This window comes from Primulina eburnea, chromosome 10 (genome assembly GCF_022965805.1).
Source record: "Primulina eburnea isolate SZY01 chromosome 10, ASM2296580v1, whole genome shotgun sequence".
NCBI lineage: Eukaryota > Viridiplantae > Streptophyta > Magnoliopsida > Lamiales > Gesneriaceae > Primulina > Primulina eburnea.
Window position 1 is genome coordinate 7,809,067 of NC_133110.1, and position 12,596 is coordinate 7,821,662.

Genomic DNA, 12,596 nt, shown 5'->3' on the forward strand with positions numbered 1-12,596 from the left:
TAGAGCAATTTTTTTAACCGACTAAATATATGGGTATGAAGATTTTTTTGGTTCGGGGATGGAGGTGGATAGCAACATCTTACATATACCCCACCCGAATATGTGATTATATTATAAAATATATGTGTGTGTATATGTATCGCTTTTGTCGAATGAAGTTGAATGTAATGAGAAAACCAAAACCAAAAAAAGAAAAAAATTTATTCACGACAGCCTTGTTTGAAAATATCTGACCGATATAGATGTTAGAACCATCAGTGAATGAACATGTATATTTACTAGCTTGCATATGAATCTCAGTATTATTTGAATGCATAACAATGTGCTCGAAATCATTTTGCTGGATGAAAATATTATCATCCACATACACCTCAGCCATGTGCCCCACATCATTTTCCCAACTAAGCACATTATTTATTTCTATATTCTGATTTGAAAAAACACCATTCACATCTTCCAATACTTCATTATTGCAACAATGATCATCAGAGACAAAAGTTCGATCAAAATAGTCATCATACAAATCTTTTCCATTACCATCATTGTACGCAATATTCACATGACCATCATTCACATTTATATCAACGTCCACAATACAAAGTGTGTTCAACTTCGTCATAAAGCACATGTCCGTCTCTTGCAAAACCAAAATATAAGTGCACTTTCAAATCGTTATTATTAATCTTGGTATACATAGGACGGATATTACAATACTTCACGTAGATAACTCAATCTCAATTGTTATGTGCCACTTAGATTCATACTTTTTATATCTCACATCGTAAATATTCCATCGAACAAATTTCGGAATCCAAAAGAATAGTTGTTCACTTACTAATAGATCATTGATCTCATTTAAATATATTATTTTCATTACTTTCTCATTCACCATCATATTCAAAGACAAAGACTATTGACATGTCCTAAAAAATTATAAAATATATATTACATGCTACAATCAATCTAGTGTAATAGAAAAATTATTAATTCAAAATACTTATTTCAATAAAAAACCTATCCAACATGAAGGAACTTGACCAAACATTATGAGATGCAACGTAAAATGATGACACTCGACCGAACATTAGGGATGACAATTTCCAACGAACCTGAATAGAAGAGGGTATGGAGGGATTTTTAGATCCGACTAAATAATTGGGTAATCGGGTATGTGGATTTTCGGGTTCGGGTATGGAGACGGGTTTGATATAATCCGACCCAAACCAGACCCGAATACCCGTTTAAATTAATATATATATATGTATATATATATATATATATATATAATAATTATATTTATTTATATTAAATATTCATCTTCTCAAATACAAGTAAATCGATACTTTTTCTTTTCTCTTCCCTTTCACTTTCACTTTCACTTTCACTTTTACGTTTCAAGGTTTTATCGCTCTTTTATTTTTCATTCAATTTCTCATATTCTCCATTTGTAAGTTTATTTCATGTTTGACTTTAAAAATTGAAAAATACTTTATTTTTGTTGAATTGCGTACTTTTATTCAACTAATATACTATTTTTAATATTTTGTTATTTTTTCTATAAAGTTTATTTTGCAAATTTTTATCATTAATAATTTTTCTTATTGTTCATTTAAATATTTAAATATTCATAACTTCATTGAAACAATTTAAATTTGAAAAAATTCAATTGTATATGATAATAGGGTATTTGGGTAGGGTATGCGTATCCGATAATCCGATGTGTATGAGGATGATGATGAAATTCAATACCCAATGGGTATGGAGATAGGTATTGGGATGAATTTAATAAATGAGTATGAAGATAGATGCATGAAATCCGACACATACCCTACCCATTGCCATCCCTACCGTACATGATGAGATAAGACCCAACATGATGCAACACGACCCACAATGATGAAACTCAACCAAACATGACGTCACTCGGCCTAACATGACAAAACATAACTAAACACGGCCCAACATGAAGAAACACAACCAAACATGATATCACTCGACCAATCTGACGAAACACGACCCAACATGACGACTCACGACCCAAAAACATGACACTCGACCCAAAATATATTCTAAAACCGAAGCAATACCCGGTCCAACATGATGCAGCTCGATCAAAACCAGCCCCAAAAACTCGACCCAAACCCTTGAATCAACCCAACACTTGTAAATTACAGGAACATTTTCATTTCCATTGTAAACAAAGAGGTCATTATAAAAAATTGATTATAAATATCACCTACGTTTGTAAAACTATATTTACGTTTTTCAAATGATCTTTGCTTCAATATCTCATTGATTTCATTTTAGAGAACAGACGTCAACATCTTAAAGTGGACGAAGAAACCAAATTATCGAGATTTTAAAATGGAGAAAGGAACCAAATTATAAAAATATAAATGAGATATTACCTAATTTTATCAGTCTGTCTTAATTAATCCATTATTAAGACAACTCTGTTTCACCCCTTCATTTTAATTAAATTTCAAATGAGTCTCGATAATTTTTTATTGACCCTTTCACTTCCCATGACAGCTTATAAATCATATTATATGAAATGGAGAACAACGCCTCCGACGTTGATCACACGCCGAATCTCACCAGCAATCCCTCCATTTGTACGGAATTCACCGCCATAACTTCCATTTTCTCGAAGTAACCCTAATTTTTTTTTTATCCCAATACCTTTTCTTCTTGTGCGCGATTTCAACTGCTTACTAGCTCAGTTTCTCCTAATTTTGGCATTAAGGATATCTGAAGATTCATTTTTCCTTCAGGAAGAATTAGAGGGTGCTGCGGTGTTTCTTTGATCCGATCTTGTGATTTGGCGTCAAGTGTAGGTGTTAAGATTGGTATTTTTAACGTAAAAAGCGGGGGAATGGGAATAGCTTTCACGCGGCTGTTTTCTTCGCTTTTCGGAAACAAGGAGGCTCGGATCCTAGTTCTGGGGCTCGATAATGCTGGAAAAACAACGATTCTTTGTATGCATTTACTTTATCCGACCTCGTTTCATTGATCTCTTCTCGTGCGATGATTTTATTTTATTTTTTCGTATTCTTTAATTTTTCAGATCGGCTTCAGATGGGTGAAGTAGTCTCCACTATTCCAAGTACGGATTCATTGTTTCAATTTTTTTTTTTAAATTCTTTCTTGTGTAATTAGGATAATGACATAGCATGTTAGTTGTATTGTGAGCTTGATGTTTTAGCAGTGCAATTGCCTTTATGGAAGAAAGAATTTAGATAGTATATTTTGGATTATCACCTTATGATCTCCAACTGACTTGCGACTATTGTGGGCTGTCTAGAAGCTAATCTAGTTTTTTAATCTGTGTCAATTTTGAAGTCGATTGAGAGATGTAAGAGCTCAAGGTGGGAAAAAATGTGTTTCTAAAGCTGATAACTGACAAGTCATTCTGTCATTGCAGCAATTGGGTTCAATGTGGAAACCGTGCAATATAACAACATCAAGTTTCAAGTCTGGGATTTAGGTAAGTTTATTTACACTCAATTGATGATAATCTACCTTTTCTGTCGTATGGATTTCAACTTATTTGAATTGAATTTGTAGAATTTGGTCAATTAGAGATCCTCATTTGTTCTGAAATGGTGTTTTGTGAGTTGTGGCGTGTATGACGAAATAACAGACCAACAGTTCATCGTTTGTTTAAGCTAAAAACCAAGAAGATTTAAGGGCTTCCGAGTTAATGCTATAAGTGAAATTAGTGGTGTGGTGAATGTAGAATGAGCTCATAAGGAGATTGAATCTTGGTATCTGGAATCATGACAAATCCTTGCTTCATAGGCATTCTTTTTATTTTCAGAAGATTACAAATTGTCAGCATAAGACCTTTTCAGAAGATTACAGATTGTCAGAATATCTATACTATAGACATTTGTTCTCTTGATGAAGCTTACTACCCAATTTATATTCTTGAATCTTCATTTAATTTGTTGAACTATATGAAATAACCCTCCTTCCCCTATCAATCCTTCCTATCTTATTTTGCTATTTCATAGTTTTTTTCGATAATTTACGAGTTACTCAACATTTCTTTTTTTACATTCAAATCTTTGCTTTTCGTATAAACTATATTTGTGTCGTTGAATTATATGAGAATAATGTTTTCATTTCCGTAGTTTCACGCACATTTGAATGTGCATCTATCAAAAGTTGCTATAGTTTGTGAAAATCAAAGAGATGTCTGCGAATTACAGAGTTTTCTCGTTGTAGTTTATTTATGATGGCTCTGGAGGACCTTTCGATTATTTCTTAATTACATGATTTATTAATAGCAATGTTGTTAGATCACAATACTAGGTAGGGTCATCTTCACGCAATGGTGATTAGATTGTAATTAAAATAAAAAAGTCATTAATAGTCCTATATTGTAAATTTTAACTTTATGCAATTTGATTGTAAGCTGATATGTCATGAAGATAATATCACCAATTTATCTTCTACGTGATAAATGAATCAGTATATACAATGACAGCATGCATATGATACGATAAACTTCTTATACTGTAGATTCAAGCTAATACTAAAATTTATTTAATTTTGTTTGTTGTATAACAAAGGTTGACTATTTTTCAAAGTTTTTTTGGGTTTAATAGAATCGGTTGACTCTATACCTATCTTATGAACATTTTATCTATCCCATTAAAACTCAAGACTTCTCTCGTGATTAGTCTTGTTGCTATAGATGTAGCTTGGGGAGGCTGAAGGAAGTTTTTGAGAAATTTTAGGCTTTTTGGAGACAGAGATACTGTAGGATTCTAACAGGGAATGGAGCAACTCATTCAGTTTAATGGTGCTAGAAAATGATAGTTTGCATGCAGCCATGGGATGGAATAAATTAAGATGACAAAAGAATACTGAAAGGTATTATCATGAATTGCAAATCAAATTATGATTCATGGGCCTTCTAACGGATAAGTGCAAGATGCTTGGTTATTTGGTTCGAGGGTATGACTTTGTCATTTCAACTGATAAAAACTTGCTTCTTAGTTTCACTTCTCTCTTAACCAATTGCTTGCTTAAAATTTTGGTGGCAACAAAACGGTTGTGTTGGTATTGGGATGCTTTGGTGGAAAAGGATTAAAGATAATTGTAGGGTTGTTATTTCTGCAAGTTTGTGGATGTCTCGTTTTGATTAAATTTAATTTACCCCTTTGGCTTATGAGTGTGGATCAGGATTATAGATTAACTGTAGTTGCTAGTTGGGATGAAGATATGTTTAAATATATAGCACCCAATCCACTAATTTTTCAGGAGCATGTAGATGATCCTTATAACTCCTTTGTCATATTCTATCAGACTTGATCATTCTTTATTTTCTATGTACAATCATTTTATTACTTTTTGCTTTATGGATATCATTATTTGATGAGCTTTTACATTATTGTCATTGTGTTTTCTTTTTGTGGAATTTAATGAAGTGCTAGTTCAATTTTCTTGCATGGTGTGATAATTCAAATTTTTTCCTTTGGTTTTGCAGTTTGGTACAAATATATGAATGTTTCCTGATTGCTAACTGTTAACATATTAAGTTTCAATTTTTGTGATTCCATTGTTTATTTGGCCGTATCACAGAGCTTTCGTTGGAACCCATACTGTAGTTGGGAAAACCGAATAGTCATCAGCTACATATTCACTTGATTTTTTTTGTATCAAGAAATTGATATTTTACTTGTCGCTTGTAGTTTCACTATCTCTTTACAACTTGTTTAAATGAACTCATTCTAATGTCTGGCTTTAACAAAGATGTGTTCCCTTTTCTGTTTGCAGGTGGACAGACTAGTATTAGGTAATTCTGACCGCCGTGAAGTGTAGAGCTTATTTGCCTGATGTAGGCTTTGTGGAAGTTTCTTGTACAATTCCCAAGCTATTAATTTCCATATTGCTGTTTCCTTGTTGATTTTATCTTTATTTTATTTTCTAACAGTTTTGGATGGAAAATCTGCTTTAGTGACTGAGATAGTGAAGGCATGCATTAGGCATGATGTCTTCATTTGGAGGAAATAAATAAAGAATATCACAATTAATTAAACGGGATTTGCCGTCTTCTCTAAAGATTTATGAGAAGAGCATTGCGTTTCTTATTGTAATGATACACCTTGAAGAAGATAAGTTTGTCCAATGGAATTTATACTGGTCTTGAACTTCTACGGTGGTCGGTGAAGCCTTATTTGGGTTTTATGCTGAGTTTATATAAGAAACATGGACAATGGTCTTCATTGGGGCTTAAATGTAATCTTCCAATAGTAGATTTTTTGCTGTTCATAAACAGCTTCATGCTCTAGCTCCAAGACGAGTACCCCTACATCCTCTCAATGGCAATATCTGTGGGAATTCATTCTGAATGTACTCAATTTCCTTTATCATTAGCTTAAACAATTTGTTGAACTTTGTATATTCAGTCATATATCATGCATAATGAGCTTACCGATATAAATCAAACAACAGTTGACTTCTCACAATTGGGCTATGGAGTTGGTTCACTATCTTTAAGAAAGCCCAGAATATTTTTGTTATTTATGAGATTGTGTTCAAATATCTATAGAATGGTGATATGATAAATTATTAAATGATATCTAGTGATCGTGTATTGAAGATATGAAATAGCATAATGGTTGAAAAAAGTAGGGAGAAAAGTGTTATCTTGTAAGTAAATACTGATTACGTATTGATAGGTGATTTGAAAGGGAAAGTAGTTTATTTGATTGAAATTTTGAAAATAAACTTAACTGAAATTACAACTTTCAAATATTATTGGTCAAACAGGGGTTGTGCTTTTCAATATTGATAATTTGAGCCAACTTCTCCCTTATATTTCTTTATTAGTTATTTTATTTTTTCAATATATGGCAATGACTGTATGTCACTTTACGCTCTGATTTCCATGAATTGAGTTGTTTCTGTACAATGTTTCATCTGTGTTTCAACATCGTTGGGATCTTTCCACACCGTGAAAGAGATAAAATGGTGTGAGCGTTCGTTCCACTGATTACTGTGTTGAACTCATGGGATAATTGTAGCTTCCATTTTACAACGAGAATTGATTGCATCTCAATGATCTTCTGGCATGAGTTTCTATCGTTAGATTTTAGGTACTTCTTCCATCAAGCACAGGATAAAATAAAAACAGAATTATTGTCATCCCGCTAGATTTTGCTTTGAACTTATTCTTTCTCTGTGTTAAAGCGAACTGGTCTTTGAAAAACTTATTCCTCTTTTAAGTGCAAGTCCCTATTGTAGTCCAATTGTTTGGTGATTTGTGTTCAAGGAGTTCTTCGCATCTCCCAAGATTATCAGCCGCTTGAACTCATGATGCATATGATAATCATATTGTGCTTGGTTTTCATAGCTGAAACCTGTTGAATGGGGCATTCATTTATTTTGTTTCCCAGGCCTTACTGGAGGTGCTACTTTCCCAATACTCAAGCCATTATATATGTTGTTGATTCGAGTGATACTGATAGACTTGTGGTTGCAAAAGAGGAATTTCACGCGACACTGGAGGTGCTCTTGCTTTTGTTCATCTTTATTATTGCCCCGTATTGGAAATGTTCGATTTTTGTATCCGGTGTATATTTTGTGCTTTAGATATAACATCTTGGGCAGTCTTTCTCGGGCAGTTTAGATTATAGATTAATTGAAGCACACTTGCCTTGTTTTTAGTTCATTTTCAGATATGATTGGTAGGTACTAGGCAGTGGTAATTGGTAAATTACGATGAGGAAAGGTAGAGCATACAAAAGTTGAAACAGACATCTCCTAGCTCTCTACAAGAGTTACTTTGAGTTTGCATGAGTTGGTTTGAGAGGTAGAATGCGTGATTTGGCTGTTAAATTACAACCCATTTACAAGTTGTAGTTAAGACTGTGAGATGTAAAGTGTTGGTTTTACAGTTTTCCTCATCAATATTGGAAATGAATAAGTGGGTAAAAAGAATTTGTGTAACTTCGGTCATCTTTAGCGTTGGGAGAGCTGGAGTGGATTTCTACTTCCCCCAGGCCAGGAATCAACTTGAGCTGGAGTGGATTACTGAAGAGAATTAAGATAATTTTGAAAAATCTTTCCCCAGTTCCCATATTTAACTCACAATTTAAATACAAGGCCATCCTGTCTTGATCACAGGAGTCTAAAAGAGCAACATTGCTGTTTATATTTTATCTCATATGATTCTTGCATGAAGTTGCCAAGCCCTTCTTATGTACTCAAATATGTTCTAAATATCATGTTAAATAAGCTTGAATATATTCTTGATCTGTGACTCCCCATTCTACTATTAACATGTAATTTACTGCTTCCTGTCAGGAGGAAGAGCTGAAAGGTGCTGTTGTCCTCGTGTTTGCAAACAAACAGGTTTGCTTAATTGAGCAGCAACATTGGTGTTTTTTAGAGTTTCAATCTACTTTGTGCTTGATGCATCACAAAAAATCTACCATTTACAGGATCTACCTGGGGCACTTGATGATGCTTCTATAACTGAGGCCTTAGAGTTGCACAAAATAAAGAATCGTCAATGGGCTATTTTTAAAACATCTGCAATAAAAGGGGAGGGCCTCTTTGAGGGCTTGGACTGGTAAACTCAATTCACCGCTTTCGTACCTGATGTTTCTCAATTTCTTTTTCTTTGCCAAGTGAAATAGCTTTTAGTGGGGTCCATGACAATGCTGTAATTGAAACATCCCTTACTCATTTTTCCCTTAAAATATTCTAATTTTTTTTACCATAAATATACCTTAAAAGTCGAAACTCACAATACAAAATAAATCATATTTAAAAATTCGAAATGCATAAAATTTCATAAACCGTCAACTGTAAAATCACCTCAATTGAAAGGAAAACTCAACCTCCAACTTCAAACCAAAGCATAAAATCTTTATAAAATAAACCCTCAAACTTTATTTAAAAAAAACTTTAACTTAATTCGGAAATGCTAATGTCTCTCAGGAGTGTACTGCCGGACCCGATCCACTCAAGCGTCAGCGCCTCCCTCAACATCATCCTCACCTACGACCATTTAAACCTAGTGAGTCTAATGACTCAACACGTTCTAACCATACATAACAAATAATATATATACATGCACATGTAGCTTTAAAATACATCATTTACTATAATAGGCTGATATAAGAACTCGTAAGCATTAAAATCGTAAATCAATTAAGCATGCAATATCACAAATCATTTCATCATCGTACATCATTTTGGGTGAAGTTTGATCCTTGTAAGTGACTATTCTTTATCCTTTATCATTCATCCTCTGGTTGACCGATCAGTCTATATATACACCAAGTACCTGGGAGCGGGGCGTCAGCAACTCTCGTCACTGGGCCGTGGCCAAATATGGAAATCCGATCTTAGGCTCCCTCTGGGCCTTTTCTCGTAAACGAGCTTCTTTTGGGGCTTTTCCCTCACGATATTCCCTTTAAATTTGTAAGTTCACCGTTCCTTCTTAAAACGGATCCCTTCTCTATGCCACAATCAATTCACATCCTTCAAAATATTTTTCTTTTCCTTTTATTTATAAAATATTGCATCCTCTTCAAAATAAATTGGGAAAATCGTTTAGCCTCGGCACATCCTAAAAATATCATATTTTCATCATAAACATTTTAAAATATCATTTAGCATGCATTATGATTCCTCGGGACACTGCCAGACCTTTCGAATTACACGGGATGTAAAATGATAATTTTAGTCCTGCACCCCGAACTTCCTGTTTTTTATTTTTTTCTTACTTTTCTTAACTCGAGCCTATCCTGAACCATCATATAAACTTATTTTTGACTTCTACTAATTTTCTTAAACGTACACCCGTGCGGCCGTGCCTCTCGATTCAATTACTTACTAGCTAAATCGAAAAGCGTTTTGAGCCCGAATTAATTCAAAGCTTAATATTTTTCATCCCAAATTTTAAACATTAACTTTTTATCCCTAAACTACCCCTGTGAGTCATGAACCATCCCCCGTGACCCCGGTTCGGGCCCCATCTCTTCCCTAACCCATATTCGAACCCTTATTCCCAAATCAAGCCATCGCACCCAAAACTCTCGAGCCACCTTGGACCAGACCACTTCCAGACCACCAGCCACCCTCCTGGACCACCCTGGACTCACCCTGACCAGCCCCGAGTCAGCCCCAAGCCGCGCGGTCCTCCTCTTCTTTCCCTCATGCGTGGGCCTCATGTCTCAACAAGCCCTTAGGGCTCGCGGCTGGCCTCCAACCGCCGAGCCATCCCTCCAGCCAGCCTAGTACTCTTCCTGGCCCTTAAACGCAGCCTTCCCGAGCCTGGCCCAAGCCCTGGTGTGCTGCCCCACCTAGCCGATGGAAACATCCCAAAACGTTCAAGGAAAACCCTTACTTTCAAGCCTCCACCATAAACGTCCTTCGCTACTGTCCAGCCTTTGTTTACCACTTATACAACACTTTTTACTATCCATAAACGTCTCGTCTTGGCAGCAATCCCGTTAGAATTCATAACACGTCTCATATATGCGTATAAACGTTAAAAATTTGAAAATTTATGTCGAAATGTTGCCCATTAAGGCCCATTTAAATCATAAAATAAAAGTTTACAAAAATCTTTTTCAAAATAATAACTTTCGGGTCCATAAAAGCCCCTCGTTTGATTAAAATCGGCTTCTCGAATAAAATAAGACTCGCCTCGAAAACTTTGGACTTCAGCATTTTTAGAAAATTTTAATCCTATTTAATCATATTATCGAGCTAAAAAATAGTTATCGAAAAATATTTTCATCTTAGTCGTCCCGGTCTCCTTTCCCCGGCTTAATATCGAATATCTAGACAAAAATCCTTAATTACACGAAATCATGCAAAGTTAGGCAATTAAACATTTAATCATAATAAAATATATCATTTATGCATTTTAAATCAATTAAATAAACAATTTAAATAATTTCCACGCATGCGGTTTACTTGGACTGATTTTCGGACATTACAGTAATCCTTTTGAATTTTTGCTTAGATGTTCATTCATTAGGTTCTTCAATCAAATGGCGTGCACCAGCTGTTACAAGTCTGGTAAGAAATTGAGAGACCGTACTTTAGAGGGTCTCATACAGATTAAATTAGTTCTCAGAGTTCAGTAGCTTATATCTTAACGGCCACACTTTTGTTAAGAGTTAAAAGACCAGTCTATGGAAGGACGTTGAGTCATTGCCAATAATACTTATGAAGGCTCTCATTATTGGTCAGAAAATGGTGCATGCACGTAACATTGATAAACAGGGTATAGTCTTCAGAGTGAGTCTGCCAGAACATCAGGATAGGCGATATTGCGATTTCCACATCAAATTCATTTAGAATTGTGGAGTGATGTTCGTGATGGACAAGTCCAACTCTCTATATTCCCTAAAAGACAATTCTATTTCTTTAGGATCAAGAGTTTTCTATTCTCATTTTAATGAAACAATGTTACCGTATCAGTCTTGCTGTCCTTTACAAGTATTTTTGTTCTCTCGCATTACTTCTGCTTCTATCACCAATTGAACAGGTTGAGTAACACGCTCAAGGCGGGAGGTGGATAATTTGGACTATAAACAGCGTAGTTGGTTATGGCATGGCTGAGATGGATCTGGAAAATATCCGGTTGTTACGGATTCCATTACTAGGTTGTCTGTCTTCTGTTATGTTTTGTGGAATATATAGCGTCGAATGTTAAGTTTGAAGTTTCACCGGAAATAACAAACTTATAGCTCAAATATTTTTTCCATGACATCTATCCTAGTTATTCTGAGGATAAGTTATGTTTCGTTTATTCATCAAGAGCACATGGTTCGCTTTCTGTTTGCATAATTCAGTATATGTACAAGGAATTTTGTTTGATGAATTTTTATATGAAGCGGTGCGGCATTAATTTAGGTATTACCATCTTAGCAATGATACAGCTAGTAAGGAATTGTCACTTATATAATCAATGATCGATGTCTTTGTGTCATTTTCGTAATAAAAAGAGCGATTTGGAGGTATATGCTGGTATGGCATAAGTCAAGGGATATTAGCTTTGAGGGGCCTTCTTCTCAAATGACCCGACCACATACACGTGAGTAGTAACATCTCAAGTCTCGCATAAGCAGCTGGAGATTGATCGACATCCACTTCATTTATAATATTAATATTAACATTATGTCATATTAATATGATAGTGGGGTGTATATAATCCACAGACTAGATGACTTTTTTAATTGATAATTTTTTGTGAATTTAATAGATTTTTGTTGAGTTTCATAAAGCATCACAAATGTGTAAACAAAATTTCATCGACTCTTGTAAATTTTTGGCAATATTTTATAGATTTTATTTATATATATATAAATATATAAATATGTGAATTTGGACCTTTGATCATAACTATTATTTTTCATTGATTTCTCTTTAACTAATAATTATTTAATATAAATAATATCTTTAGTTTGAATTTTTTATATATTAATGTAAATAAATCGAACTTATTTAAAAGTCTCTCACACACACACACACACAGATATATATATGTGAGTTCTATTGTAAGACGATATCAAAGGTCTATATCCATTAGACGGGTCGATCTTAGACATGGTCATGGG

At 34.4% G+C, this 12,596-nt stretch overlaps 1 protein-coding gene across 3 annotated transcripts; it reads left to right on the forward strand.

The window, feature by feature from the left end:
- Positions 1-2,494: 2,494 nt before the first annotated feature.
- Positions 2,495-11,868, forward strand: LOC140803013 (ADP-ribosylation factor 1). 3 transcript variants are annotated; one of them, XM_073158687.1, is made up of 9 exons: positions 2,495-2,615; positions 2,775-2,978; positions 3,068-3,106; positions 3,425-3,487; positions 5,788-5,806; positions 7,410-7,521; positions 8,320-8,367; positions 8,457-8,587; positions 11,525-11,868. In XM_073158687.1, exons 2-9 carry the CDS (start codon positions 2,876-2,878, stop codon positions 11,556-11,558), a joined length of 549 nt encoding a protein of 182 aa, XP_073014788.1. In that variant the 5' UTR covers positions 2,495-2,615; positions 2,775-2,875; the 3' UTR covers positions 11,559-11,868. The 3 variants fall into 3 exon arrangements, with proteins under 3 accessions (XP_073014788.1, XP_073014786.1, XP_073014787.1); XM_073158685.1 differs by having other exon boundaries at positions 2,499-2,652; XM_073158686.1 differs by having other exon boundaries at positions 2,506-2,693.
- The last annotated feature ends 728 nt before the right edge of the window (positions 11,869-12,596 follow it).